At 47.4% G+C, this 14,973-nt stretch overlaps 1 protein-coding gene across 2 annotated transcripts in view; it reads left to right on the top strand.

Moving 5' to 3' along the window:
• The window catches only part of NR3C1 (nuclear receptor subfamily 3, group C, member 1 (glucocorticoid receptor)), a 62,576-nt gene extending 48,115 nt beyond the window's left edge, over nucleotides 1–14,461 (top strand). For both annotated transcript variants that reach the window (XM_010156262.1, XM_010156263.1), the window contains exons 4-8: nucleotides 676–954; nucleotides 2,099–2,243; nucleotides 9,639–9,769; nucleotides 12,664–12,821; nucleotides 13,835–14,461. In XM_010156262.1, the coding sequence (XP_010154564.1) occupies nucleotides 676–954; nucleotides 2,099–2,243; nucleotides 9,639–9,769; nucleotides 12,664–12,821; nucleotides 13,835–13,987 (866 nt within the window). In that variant the 3' untranslated portion in view covers nucleotides 13,988–14,461. The remainder of the gene's footprint in view (nucleotides 1–675; nucleotides 955–2,098; nucleotides 2,244–9,638; nucleotides 9,770–12,663; nucleotides 12,822–13,834) is intronic.
• The last annotated feature ends 512 nt before the right edge of the window (nucleotides 14,462–14,973 follow it).

The raw sequence follows: 14,973 nt of genomic DNA on the forward strand, positions 1-14,973 counted from the left end.
CCGGAGAGCTGAAGGCCGAGCGGGACGCTCCGTTATTGCCAATATGCTAATAAACGTGTTGCTCCAACTTTGTGTAGTTTACAGTTAACATCTCTGTGTGATGTTTTGTTTATTCAACGTATGAGTTTTACGGGTTAATTACGCAACAATGATTTATATGCAAGGGAGTTGGCAAAAGAAAACCCTCCTCCTGCCCAGCATTTTCAAAAAACTGTTTTCCCTGGCTCAGGAGATTGAGTAACTTACCCATTAAATCCATTTTTGCCTTTCTTCTGCCTACTTTCTGTACTTAATATCTCAAGGGACTTAGAGAGCGCGGTCCTGCAAATATCTCCAAGCAGGTGTCGTGCCGTCGCGTGAAGTTTCAGTGGAACTTAGCACGTCGTAGGATTTGTGTTCTCGGGTCAGCCTTGCCACGTACCTGCAGATGTTACTCAGCGTTTAGAAACGCTCGCGTGAATGGGACTCGTGTTAAAGTGTAAAGCAAACTTACTTTCACGGGAAGCTTAATCAGAATTAAGGTGAAAGTATTCACGGTTTTATGGAAAATGCTCGGAGGGTTTCGACTGCCTGCTCCGCACCGCGGGGGAGCGAAGGCATCAGTTCCCTCGCTATGTAAGGAGTGCTGCCTGGTCTTTCCATTACCTCACCTGTGCCTTACCCAAACTTTCCTAGCTCGAAAAACAAAGAAGAAGATAAAAGGAATCCAGCAGCCTACCGCCACAGGAACGCGGGATGGTCCTGAAACGCCTGGCAACAAGAGCATCGTACCCGCCTCCCTCCCGCAGCTGACCCCCACCCTGGTCTCCCTCCTGGAAGTGATCGAGCCGGAGGTGCTGTACTCAGGCTACGACAGCACCCTGCCCGACTCCAGCTGGAGGATACTGTCAACTCTCAACATGCTGGGCGGGCGGCAAGTGGTCGCTGCAGTCAAGTGGGCGAAGGCAATACCAGGTACGTGCGCATGCGAAGCACGGTCCTTGTGTCGTGCTTAAAATCTGTCAATCCAGGGACAACGGGGATTCCAAAGGCATGCCACGGGGAGCACGGCGCTGCACCGACGTTGCTCCCTCCGCAGCGTTCCCAGCTGGAGCACTGGTTTGACGCTGTCGTTTATTGTCTAGTGGTCTGCTCTCAAAAAGTAAGAGCTGCTGCTGGTTTTGGAAGATAGCCAAATGAATTGGTGTGCTTTAAATGTAAGTGGTGGCCTTTTGATACTGACCATCAGTTCCAGATAAGCACACAGATATATTCTGGTTTTTGGGTTTTTTTTAATATTACATCCCCTTTTAATACCTGTAGTACCTACTGAGAGCTACCCATCTGGTGCGCTGCCTGTCCACGAGGCAACTAACACGGTGGTTGCTGTAGCCGGGGTGTTCTGTGCGGGTGCACTTCTGTAGGTGGGGTGCTGAGAACTGATTTTGGAACTGCCTGTACATAAATGTGAATGTATGATGCAGAGTGCAGGAGTTACTCTTTCTGCTGCTCTCTTGACTGTTTTTCTGTGTTATGTATGGTTTTCATGGTTGAGGGTTACACGTTCAATCCAGCTCAAGGCTGAGTTTGTGCTGGAGCCTTTGGTTCAAACCGCTCCAGTCTGGTATGCAGGCGTATTGTCCAGGAGACGGAATCAGAGTCCTGCGGTTACAAACGCTTCCATTTCTACATATGCAAAATTTTGAATAGGCTAAGGATTCCTTAATGGTATACCAAGTATTTGAATGTAACCCGAGTAGCAGGAAAATGGCGTCGAAATTTTGTACCCCTTTTCGATTTAAAGTGTATTTTTTTTTCATTCAGCAAGAACTTCCTCATAAGAAACCTCTTATTGCTCTAATTTATCTTTTGCTGCCAAAAATGTAATCTAAGATACAGCAGCACTTGACTGAGCCAGATGCTTGTACTATGGCAAGAAATGTTGTTCTTTCCGGTACAGTCATCGCAGCTACAGAAAGTGTTGTCAAAGACCCTGTGAAGGTGGTCGTCCACACCGGCAGGACACAAGTTGTTCTGATGACAAGATGGTCCTCTTCACAGTTACAGTTTTTTCTTTTTTTGGAACCAGTACTGTCACAGCTCACTTCTTATTTTCCAGGTTTCCGTAATTTACACCTGGATGACCAAATGACCCTTCTGCAGTACTCGTGGATGTTCCTCATGGCTTTCGCTTTAGGATGGAGGTCATACAAACAGTCCAATGGAAACCTCTTGTGCTTCGCACCAGATCTGATTATTAACGAGTAAGTAAGAGTCCTTTTCCAGGTTTCTCAGGGTGATACCAGACCCCAAGAGTATTTCTGGGGTTTGCAGTGGAGAGGTGAATCCTAGGGAGCAGATGCTGGCAGAGGTCACAAATCAGTCTGTCATTTCCAACTTGTTTTTCTGTTAGCAGGCTGCTTAGTTTGTGAAGAAGTCAAATGGAAGGCAGGTGTGTTAGATACTGAGTATATTTATATCCAGAAGCTTTTGTGGGAGGTGCTTGTACTACGGCGTTGCATATTGTTGACTCTTCCTGCGCCATTTGTGGTAATCGTTCATTGTCAGAGCCAACATAGTTGAAGCTAAAAGTAGATCTGGGATGGAGAGAAAAGTTTGGCAAATGGCATGTGCTTATGGCATGGAAATCGTAGTGTGATCCTACCAGTTTCAGAGCTCTTGGTCAGTTAAAGATTTGTATCTGAGCCTGATCAAACTCTGGCTTAAAAGGACAAGATGACAGATAGAAAAACTCGTCCGACTTTTTTTGCTGTTGAACTTGTTACCAGTTTTCAAGAAGAGTTGAAAGTGCTGGCATCTTTGGACATCTCCCTTCTTGCACCATTTTCCTTGCATTACTCCAGTTTGTGCTGTGCAGTAATTCCGTGTTGTGGAGGAGGGGAGGGGGGAATTTGGGGGGATGGAGGGGAGGGGCAGTGTGAGGTGCAGCGGGTACCAGATGTGCACAGTTCCGTTACCTTCCGGGGGCTCTTTCAGGGGTGGTGTAGCCGGTCAGCTTGGGTGCTGCCTTTCTGCCCGCAGCCTGGGAGCAAACGCTCCATCTGAGCCCTCCGCTGTCGGGATGTGTTCAGGAATCCGTCCTGATGGACCGTCACGCTCTCCCGCCTTTTCCTTCGGAGCCACTTCAGCGATAGCGTCCTGCAGCCCCTATTTTCAGAAGCAGTTTCTTCACGCAGGTGGAATAGTGTTGGGTAGTGTGCAACAGGCCATTCCAGTGATCTCTTCTGTCTTGCCACCCAATGCTGCCAGCAGTATTTATAAAGCCCCTCGAGGCATTTTGTTCTGGATTAGTTGCTGAAAATACTCTGTGGATGTGACTCTTGGAGATTGCTGGCCAGAGCCATTCCGAATCTGCTTCACTAGTCTGCAGATTGCAATTAACTGGACGCTAACACTATGGATTTGCCATTTCTTTGTTCATGAAGCAGTGCAGTCCCTTTGTGCGGCAGGGAAAGCCGGTGGGGCTGTGCCTCAGGGGAGCTGTCGCTGCTCCAAAACATTGGGTAGGTCCAGGGAGATGTTGTGGACATTGAGGAAAACGCATTTGGATTTTGGTGACCAGATGTGTCCACCCGCTGCCTGACACGTCATCCAAAGATGGTTCCGCAGTGCAAAATACCCCTAAAACCATCCTGGGGCTTATTCAGAGCTGCTTTCGGATGTGCTTTAGTGATCCTTCACCCCGACAACTCCCCCCCACACACAACCCTAAAGCTCTTGCTCAATGTTTTCAGTTTGCCAGAAGCAGGTCCGAGGTAGAGTAATGGGTTAACTTTATTTGATTTGAGAATCAGGTATTTATTAAAACACATTAACCATGATAAAATGGGTAAAGTGGCATCCTTTAAAGGTCAAAATCACAACAACAATTGGAGCTCTGATGTAAATAACTCCATTAATTGTTAATTCTAAAAACAATTGTAATATTTAATAACATTACAGTGGAAGCTCTGAAATAATAGGAAAAAAGTGAGTTTTCCTCATACATTTTAAAGGTTGTTTCCACTAAGTAGGCTTATTACGCATAGGTGTTGTGTATGTAACAGAACCAGAACCTTCATTGTGATTGTCTGAAGTATAGGATCGTGGTCATTTTTACAGTTAAGTGAAGCTGTCTGCATCAGATTTTTGTCTTCCTGTTCAGTAGTTTCAGATTTCTGCATGCAGATGAAGAGGTATGAGTTGTTCAAACCTGTCCTCTTAAGATCTGCAAATGACACTTCTGCAGGTCTGTTCTTTACATGAACATTTCTCATTTGTAACTAAAAATGTGTCCTGGCTTCATATCTGTTAATTGCAGATTCAAACCATTATTTCAGTGGAGGAGGGGAGCAAATTTGTCTGTCTTTACCCACCCGGTGATAGGATACAGAAATTCCCGAGGTCTTCCCTCAAGGAATCAAGCCTCTGGATTGATGATGTGCTTGTTTTTCTTAAATGGAAGTATGAACAAGTTGAGGAGTTGACAAAACAGCCCAGCCTCCCGTGAGCCCCTCATGCAGACTTGTGTCATTCCAGCCTTACAAAACGGGCAAATACTCATGGGGATGGGGTTTCAGTTCTGTTGCGTAATTTGAGTTTTCTCATCAAACGAAATTGTATATGTCGCATCACGCTACGAGTGATGAACATCTCGCTGTGTATGTGGAATTACACATGTTGAGATCTCAATTAGTATGATTTTTTAAATATATATTTTCCCTACTTTTGACCCCAAAAATGCCTTTAATTTTACTTATGAACAGTTGACCCTCAGGAGGGCCATGAGGAAGTACAGGTGTTACTGCATAGTGTCACTCAAGAAATGCAACGGACAGACAGATGAACCACGTTATTTCTTTATAGTCCGTGGTGTCCTTGTTCTAGCAGTAACTAGAGTTGGTCTCAAGCAGTTTCCTTTGTGCCACCACTGCCCACAGCTTGCACCGCGTACGGACGTGAAGTCGGGAATGCTTTACACCTGCTGCTGGAGCTAAGGTTGCCGAGCTAATGTGAGGGGGGCCCAGGGGAGGTAACACGTAACAGCAGGGCGTACGGTCCGCTGCGTCAGTCGATTGGGGCAGTCACTTCTGCTTTCATTTTCTTGGGGTTTTGTCTGGGTTTGTAGAAGCCATTTCTTTTATCCAGATTTGGAGCTTTAAAGACTTGTCCTCTCATTGGGTACAACCCCGTGTCTTCAGCCTCAGGGGGAGAAACTCTCGGAAGGGTTCTCCAAGCCTGGGTGGTTCAAATGGACATAACTGCAAAATATGGGGGTTTTAAGATTGAATTCTTTAGAGGGATAACGGGGCTTTCTGTAGCTTCATGTACCTGCCCAAGCATCTGAGCAACATCAGCCTTTCACGCGTTTATCCTTCAACTAACCCTGTCCAGTGTTATTCCCGCGTAGTTACTACTCACGTGGAGTAGCAAGATCACCTAGCTCATCTCAACACCTTTCAGGCAACCCTGTGCAGCTGGGCTGTACCCAGGGAACCTGTCTAACCTGTTAGGGGGTTTGTCATGCCACATCGTCCGCCAGCACATCCTTAGCATTTAGGAAGATCTGTCCCTGAATGCTCAAAAAGCTTCCCAGAAGTCAGTGGAGTGTTTTGCAGAGTGCTCAGGAAGCTTTAGCTGTGCTGCTGAATGCCACTCCTCTTCGGGGAGGGCTGAAAATGTATTTGAAGGTATTGTAAGGCTTTGGAGAATATTCTAGACTTGCGTTTTTTACATTTTTATATTTCGTTTCTGATTAGAAATAGTCACTTTAATGGGTTAGAGTGTGTCTATGCAGTGAGCTCATCATTTTACACTTCAAGAAAAATGGGGGGTTTATAGGGGTGTGCCTGTACCAGCTGGCAATTATATATGTAATATATGTATTTTTATATATGTACATATACACACAGAGAACTAAATTCAAATTCTTGAAAAGTTTGACAGCTTAATAAATCTCAGGCTTTAGACCATCATTCAGTATTTGGAGATTGTAGAAACCTGTAATTTTGTAGTACAGCATGACTGTTTCCACCACTGGTGATTCGAAACACGCTCAGCTTTGGGCCTCTGGTTCACAGTGTCCATGGAATTACAGCAGCAGTGACTTTTGCACAGTGGTGTTGGAGTAGCAAACACCATGGAATTGCTGCCCGGCTTTAGAAAGGGATTCGTGGAGTCCTGTCCCATAGGATTTTGACTCTGCATGCTCATCAGCTTAGCTCTTTGCTCTTAGAATCACCGAGTGGTTTGGGTGGGAAGGGACCTTAAAGCCCCCCCAGTGCCACCCCCTGCCATGGGCAGGGACACCTTCCACCAGACCAGGTTGCTCCAAGCCTCATCCAGCCTGGCCTTGGACACTTCCAGGGATGGGGCATCCACAGCTTCTCTGGGCAACCTGTCCCAGTGCGTCCCCACCCTCTCCGGGAAGAACTTCTTCCTGATATCTAATCTAAACCTCCCCACTTTCAATTTAAACCCGTTACCCCTTGTCCTGTCACTACAGGCCCTTGCAAAAAGTCCCCCCCAGCTTCCTTGTAGCCCCTTCAGGTACTCTCCTTAGGTGTGAGGCCAAGTCCTTGGGCTCCTTTGTCCTTCTATTCCAAGCATGTGCCATCTGTGTTGGTGTTACTAGAATACAAAGAAAACGACAAGTGCCTACAGCTTTACAAGCATTGTTTTATCTGTTCTCTTATTCTGAGAATTTTTTCTGAACATTATTCGTAGCTAATTCTGGGGAGTCAGTATCATCTGGTTTTCAGAACACCAGCATCTTGTTTACCGATTATTTTTTGCTTTTATAGGCTCAGTTGCACTGAATGACTCACAGCAGTGCTGAAAATCATCACATGCTTTTGTCACCAACACGCAGCCCGCGGGGTGCAGTGCGTCCCGTGTACGGGACGTGGGCTCTCGCGGAGCTACAACTTGCAGTCCTTTTCCAGGGTACCTGGTTACAAACGCAGAGGAACACCTGAACGGCCAGAACAAGGAGGTGGTTCAGATCGGACCAGACTCACAGTTGCTAAAGCAGGATCGCTGCCGGAGGGATAAAATGCCATTAGTCCCGTGTTTAAGTCTCAAGTCAGATGAATGGCAATAATTGCAGAAGCACGGAGCTGCGCCCCGTGTCTCCGGGGAGCTCCCTGCTGCTCTCCATACCCTGCGGCACCGGCTCCTGTGCTTTTGTGGAGCACAGACCTCCCGGCTTCCCCGGGGTTACCAGCCCTGGCTGTCAGCAGAGCTTCGCTGGGGGACTCCGTGAAGTCGGTGCGGTTCTGCAGATGCTGATGAGAAGAAATGGTGGGTGATGACGTCACTAAATAGAATATCTATTTTCATCAGCTTAGTCCCTAGTTAAAGTGTCAGATTTGCTTTACGTGTGGGTGAATTCCTGGAGTTGCCAAATGCTCTCTACAGGGAGGGCACCGGTGAAACTGAGCAGGGAGGAGGCGAGAGCCCCGAAGCCCCTGCTCTCCGTAGGGTCTTGTGTCCGTGGCTCGCCCCGGCTGCTCAGACAGCCCCCCTCCGGACACAGCTCTGCGGCAGCTGAGATCATCTCGTGCGCTCTGGCCAGATCTGCGAGGGGAATGTCTGGGACCTCTTCCCAGACCCTTTGCCAGCATTAAGGACTGTGCAGTGAATCAGCTTCCCTGGTATCCTGACAGCCTGGATCCGCTGCCCTCCGGAGCATAGGGCAGAGCTCATCTCTGCGCCCGGCCTTCTCTGGAGGGGGGGCTGTGTGCTACTCTCAATTTGTGAGAACCGCAGTTGGCGCAGCCTTGCTCTTACCAAAAATCTGCGTGTCTTCGTACAGACTCTGGGGCTTGCGGTGACGATCGCACTTAGAGCGGGTAGAAACAAATGACAGGCTGACCCATTTCATAATGTGTGTTTTAACCTTCTGCCCAGAAGTGGCAATAGCGTTACATGAGGAAAACTGCTGAGCCCTGTCACAGAATGTGTTTAAATTACTCAACTTGAAGTACGTAAGATGCCCTTTGATACAGCCCAGGGGGGGTTCGGAGAAAATTTCCCAACAGCCAAATAGTGACTTTGTGTCAAGTGCCCTGAGAAACATCCTACGACTGACCGCCTTACCCTTACTCCTGCCCCGTGCTCTTCGGATTCTCACAGCTACCTCCTGCTTGCGGAAGTCTACTTCATAGGTTGGTGCACGTGTGGGCAGGCTGTCGATACAGTTTGTTGGGAGGGCAGTGCCGCTCCTAGGCCTGTAGCACTCGGAAGGGATTGCAGTTGGAAACGGTGGGGTCGGCAGTTGGACGTGATGGGCTTTTAGTCTTGTTCTTGATTTGGATTTCGCATCATTTCAGTAGCTTGTGTTTCTTTCCATCTTTCAAAACCCACCCGAATTCCTGTTACTCTGAGGCTTCGCACCTTGGGAAAGGCTCATGTTTCTTCTTGTTTTCAGTTAAGCTTTCCCATGGTGCTTGTGTGGGTACCTTATGGAATTCTCTTGCAGGGCTAAGAAAGGGACAACTGAAAAACAATAGCAGCTTTGGAGGGATGGGTGCCCTTTCGTAACCAAATCTTACTCCTACCTTACTCTGGGATTCAGTTTTTGTCTGTCTTTGTTTAGATGATAATATTGAATAGGTGATGTCGTAGAAAAGGTGACGCATCATTAACGTAAACCAAACTGCTAGCATCACTGTAGAGAGGCGGTGTTGTCAGGGCGATTGAGATGTACTATTTTGCCTATCTTTTTCTCTACAAAAAAGCATAAATCTCTCACTCTTCAGAATTGATCTGTTGTTGTTCATTTCCCACCCAAAACTGCAGTATTCACAGTAACCAGCTGTAAAGGCACAGGTAAAGAGGATTGTTGCTTCAGCTGAGGTACTGAGTAGAAGGAGGAGTTCCTGTCTTGATGCAGAATTTCACTGAAACAGAAAAAATAAAAAGAATATATAAATATAATGGTTTTCCTTCTGAATCCAGGTAAATGCTTTCCAAGATTTTCCTTTGGTTCTCAACATGTCTTTCCGTTTATGGTTAGAAACCTTATCATTGCAGCACCCAGGTAATGAAATGGAATTGCAGTACTAGACACGGCTTCAGGGACGTGAAGGGATACAAGAAGGGTAAAGTCTCTTTGCAAGATGAGAAGTTACAGCAAGTGGTGCTGTCACCAGTGAGCAAATACGTATTAAATTTAGGTGGACTTCTCAAAAGTATTGAAAGAATTAGAGAAACCTTAGCTCTAGTGTGGTGTGCTGTCTTGTCTCCTTATTCAGATGAAATGCTCTGGGGCTGCTGGACTTGGAGAGCTTTGTCACACAGTGACCGAACTTGGTTTCTGTGTCAGGTTTGGGCTGCGCTGTGGTGTTGGCTGTTGGCACCAGCTCGCTGATCGGTCCCTAGTAAAGGCAGGCTTCCTTTACAACACTGGGATTCCGTACCTCGTGCTCCGCTCGTGCTGCTGCCCTCGGCCGGTGTTTGTACATGGTGACCAGGGCAATTGCCCTGAACAGCTTCGCTGGAGAAAACCAGATTGTTTTGCTGCGAGATAGATCAAGTACGAGCTCGTCATCTGCCTCTGCAACCCCCACGGGTCTTGAGTGAAGCGTGGAAAAACTTCGCTTTAGAATATCTAGATAGCCAGGTATTTAACTAATTTTTATGTTCTTGTTTCTCAGGCAGAGGATGAATCTACCCTGTATGTATGAACAATGCAAACACATGCTGATGGTTGCCCGGGAGCTGTCACGCCTTCAAGTCTCGTATGAAGAGTATCTCTGCATGAAAACGTTGCTTCTCCTCTCTACAAGTAGGTGAATAGTTAAAATACCTCTGTAGGGAATGTAAGTTTAACTTGACAGTATTATGAGCGTGCACGTGTAATTTAAAACTGTGTTAGGTATCTACAGAGGGTTTCCTGCAGGATCCCCTTTTTGCGGTGGAAGTCCAAACGCTGTGCTTGGCTCTGGATTGTATGGGGTTAGTGAAGGAGGTTCTGCTTTTAGCAGGTACAGGACGTTCGTGCTGAGATATTACGGTTTGTGTTCAAAGCTGCAACTCCAACGGAGTTTCCTAACTCAGAAGTGCAATTGGAAATTCTTAAAAAATACATCACAAACGGGCCGAGTAGGTCCGGACCCAAGGAAATGGGCAAAGCCATGACTTCATGAAATAACATGAAGAAACCCAAAACCAAACCAAATGCACAGCCCCGACCACCACCTGTGAGGAAGTTCCGATCCAGTGAAGCAGTTTCCCCCCAAAAAAGTTAGCAAACTCCCCCAGAAGTTACTTTAAATTGTTAGATGCAGCTACGGCTTCTAGTATTTGCCTCTGGAAGGTATGTGGGACGAGGGAGGTGTGTAATAACTGCGTGATGTTTGTTGTGTATTCGGTGGGATGTTAAGTCACAGCTTAGTAAATTCTGTTGTCTGAACTGCACGAAAGGTCAAAGCACAGTGTCAAAACAGCCCCTTTGGAATACACAGAAATACACCGAGACATTACACCAATCACTTTGACAGTGTTATTTTTACCCCGGCGGTGCCCGGTGACATTCTCTCCTCGTGCACAGTAGGGCCGCTCTGGCCCTGGCTCCACTACAGCCCAGGCCCTCGCCGTAGGAAGGAGCCGCGCACGTGCCGGGCACCTCACCCTGTGCCGCTCCATCCCTCTGAGCAGTCACGGCGTGGGAAATCCGTCCCGCGGCCGTCACACTGACACTGCGGGCCCACGGACGGGGAGAGCTGCATCCGAGGCAGTGGCTGCGGATTTATTTCCTGGAGCCTTTGCTGCTTCCACCTGACAGATACTCCTGTTTCAGTGTAGGAATGCCAGGATGCTTTAACAACAGTGGTGAGAGCAGCAGTGCAAGGAAGGGTTTTCCAGCATGGTGCTTCTACGTGACGAAAACAAATATTTTTAAAAGTTTAAGCAGTTTGTTATGCCAAGGGCTCAAACATTCCTCATCCTTAGCATTTCCCGCGAGTCACGGCATTAGTCCCCACGAATGAACGAGACCTTGGTAGCCTTGGGCCGTCCTGGCGATTCCGGGGGTGGTGTCGGTGCCGTACGCTGCCATGACCAGCCCCCCCAGCTCGGCAGCCTGGCAGGGACAGCGCAGCCTCTCCTGCCAAGCCCCAGACTGGGACAAGGGCTCTTTTCAGAGGAAATTTCGGCTCCACGCTGCCGTGGGCTTCGGAGGAATTTGAAACTTCCCCGAAACTGCAGATTTAAAGCAGTTTCTGAAATCTCTCCCGAAAATTCCTCAAGTGTTTTGGGACGCAGGGCAGGCCAACTGTCCCTACAGGCATTGGAAATTTCCGTGAAGGAATTTCCATGGCAGAGCTGGTGGAGGCAGCACTTGGGGCGCGAAGCCCGGTGAGCGCTGGCGCTAACCGCAGCAGACGCCGCTAGATTTTCGGCAAAGGACAGTGTCTTCTCGCGTTTCTTCTCGAGCACACGCGCCGTGTGAGCAGTACGTTGTGGGGCTTCTGAAAATTGAATGGCTGAAGCTTGTACAGCTCTTTAATCCACACCTTCACAATTTTGATGTATGCTCGTTGTGTTGCTCTGTAAGTTTTCCAAGAGACTAGGAGGAGGAGGAGTGAAACCGGGATCCCACGCGGGCCTAGACACGTAGCTCACACGCAGACGTAGCTCACAGGCGTTTCCATGTCAGTTGTTGAAGCAGCGGCTGACGTCGTCATCTCCTGTGTGGAGAGGGAGACGTGAGGCTTCGCTCCGACATCTCTTGGATGCTGACAGCGTAGTCAGGGTTGGAATTTTTAAGGAAGGGAGTGTGCTTTCAGGGCTGTCGTGGTTTAGCCCTCTTTCCTCCTCTTGCTTTTAGTCAGCTTTGTCCCAGCTTGTTGTCTATCTTCAGCTCTTTCCATCCCCTTCACCAAGGTAATCCAAGGCTTCACACCAAGCATCCTGAGGACCATGAGAGTCCAGATGCTTGGATTTCTCCTGCTTTGTTTACTGGTCCTCGGCTTTCACAAGGCCCATCCTAGTAGGAGCATGTGGGCACAGGGATTTTGTGTGGATTTGAGTCTGAGTACAAGCCTCAGTCCCCATGCCTTAGGTTTCTGACCCACAGCTCCTCGTCTGCCTGGCGCTCTCCCGATGTATCATCCCTATTCCAAGAAGCTCTGCCGAGCCCCGTGTCCTCACTGGCTTGAGCAGCCAGTCTGTTGTCTGGTCTGTTACTGCCTTGCCTGGGCACGTTATTTGATCCATGTCAGGAGGCTTGGAACTAGATGATCTTTCAAGATCCTTTCCGAGCCAAACCACCCTGTGATCCTTCCCTTGCGCTTCCCTCAGCACAGAGAATTTTTATGGAATCTTTCCAACGTCACGTTTCCCCAGACACTGAGAACACACGAGCTCCAGCCCTGGTAGTTCTTCACCAGGGCAACTCCAGGGCTTAGTGGACCACCAGTGTTGCCTCCGTGGTCCCGTTCTCTCCCCTCTATTCCTTGTTTGAGCTTTTTTTTCTTTCCATGTGCCAGCCAACCCGTGCCGTTGTTTCAGCAGGTCGTCCCTCCGTCTGTGTTTCCGCTCTCTCCCCTTGTCTCCAAGCTGTCATTTCATTAAGTCCAAGTTCTTTTGGTCATTTTTGTGTAACTGCTGTAAGAGAACTTAAATAACGACACACCTCACAGGTGTATAACGTCTGAAAGGTTCGTATCAATGTTGCAGTTCCTAAGGAAGGCCTGAAGAGTCAATCTCTGTTTGAAGAAATCCGGATGACGTACATTAAAGAGCTGGGAAAGGCCATAGTGAAACGAGAAGGGAACTCGAGCCAGAACTGGCAGCGATTTTATCAACTGACTAAACTGTTGGACTCTATGCATGATGTAAGTTCTGACGGGGATGCTGAGGACGTTCCAGATAAATAAGTTGGGGGGATATGTCGATCGTCTCCCTTGTTTGCTCTTTATTTAAAGGGATAAATATCTGGGGGCGGGGTGGAGGGAGGCAGTCAGGCTCCTCTGCTGTCTAACAAATTGAATAGAAGATATTCCCTTTTTGTTAGATATTGGGAAGGAATTCTTCTTGCAGAGGGTGGGGAGGCACTGGCAGAGGTTGCCCAGGGAAGCTGTGGATGCCCCATCCCTGGGGGTGTCCACGGCCAGGCTGGATGAGGCTTGGAGCAACCTGGGCTATGGAAGGTGTCCCTGCCCATGGCAGGGGTGGGACTGGGTGGGCTTTAGGGTCCCTTCCCACCCAAACTGTTCTGTGATTCTATGAGAGGGGTGAACACAGTGCTTTCAGACTGCTTTTGCAGTGGACTCCACAGCAATTAATCTTATAATTAATATAATTTGCAGTCTCTTTAATTGTTAAAAATGGTGTTGCTTTACAATGGAGGAACTCGGACTTTGATTTTGCAGTAGTAGCTGGGATGGGATGTTTAAAACCAGTATTATCTCACAGACAAGCCATTCAGGAGTCTATAGAATCGCTTGGAATTGCATTACAATAATGCATAGGTGCTATTTTTAGTGTTAGTCGCGGTCTAGTTTTGCAAAGAATTTCAGAATTCCGGCTGTCTCCTGTTGCGGTCTGGACTTAAACTGTGTGTGTAGCACAAAGCAGCCCGAGCGGTGTTTAAGCTGGATAAGTCAAAGGAAACTCTGAGGCCTCCAACCGCCTTTTTTGTCGTCTTGTTGCTGTACCAGGCACCTGGGAACATCTTGCTAAGCTTATCCACACGCCCGTTACTTATGTGCCGGAGTGGGAATTTGGGCGGTACGCGGGGTCGGTGGCCGGCCTGTGCCGCAGAAGTGGGGAAGGAGGAAGGGTGTAGGTTCAATAGTTCTTCCCTCTGTATTGGTGTGAAAGTAATTATTTGCTTTATCACTTGTAGGTGGTTGAAAATCTTCTGAGCTTTTGCTTCCAGACATTTTTGGATAAATCCATGAGTATTGAGTTCCCAGAAATGTTGGCAGAAATCATCAGCAATCAGATACCAAAATATTCAAATGGAAATATCAAGAAGCTCCTATTTCATCAGAAGTGACTGCCTTAACACAAAAGGGTTGCCTTAAGAAAACGTCAAATGATAGCTTTTCTTTTTGTAAAGAAAAAACCTACCGAACTTGCTAATTTTGTCCCGCAGCGGTGTTTCTTTTGTAATTATGCACTACACGTGGTTTACAGAGGGCCAAGGGTTGGGCTGAGGACGCAGCGGATTTCTCACGTTGGGTAAATAACCGGGGAGAAAGGAAAGGAAAAGAAACCTTCCCGGTAGGAATTGTGTCTCTCCCCTTGCGTGACGTCCGTGGATGCATCGAAACCACCGGTGACGAGATCTGAGGCTGTAAGAACATTCTGCTAATTAATTTCTGCAGTTGGCTGGAGACAATTTTCTAGGCTTTCTTTTTTTTTTTTTTGTCAAGTGTTTTGGATTTTTTTTTTTTTAAAGTTAAGGTAGCATTTTGGTTTATGCATGTAACCTGAAGAAAGTTTACAAGTGTATATCAGAAAAGGGAAGTTGTGCCTTTTATAGCTATTACTGTCTGGTTTTAGCAATTTCCTTTAACTTTATATACCGTGAACTAGGCTCGTTCATCTTTTCTTACATAATTTTTTTGTAATACTTCAAGATGCCTATTGTACAGCTGGTTTTTTAAGGTGGGGCAGCTCGTAGCTTTCCTAAATGACCTCTAGACAGTAATCCTTGAGCATATTCATGTGAAAATGGGTTGGGCTTTTCTAACCCGATAGCTTTGAACTGTCAAAGTGACCACAGCACGTGGCATTTTGTAAGGGCCAGGGCGGGCGGGAGGACACTCTCCAATCTGATTGCCATAGATGCGAAGGAGACAAATACTTTTGGTACATGTGCAGAAGCATTGGATATGCAGATTCGTAGGAAATTTAACCCAGGCCTCGCTGGATGTAAATGAGCAGGTTATTTTATATAGTGAAAAAAAAAAAAACCCAAGCCTGGTTTTTTTGCGTGTCACGCAACAGCCATAACTAGAAGAGTCATGGGCTGCATTG

The sequence above is a fragment of the Eurypyga helias genome, unplaced genomic scaffold (assembly GCF_000690775.1).
Source record: "Eurypyga helias isolate BGI_N326 unplaced genomic scaffold, ASM69077v1 scaffold24147, whole genome shotgun sequence".
Taxonomy (NCBI): domain Eukaryota; kingdom Metazoa; phylum Chordata; class Aves; order Eurypygiformes; family Eurypygidae; genus Eurypyga; species Eurypyga helias.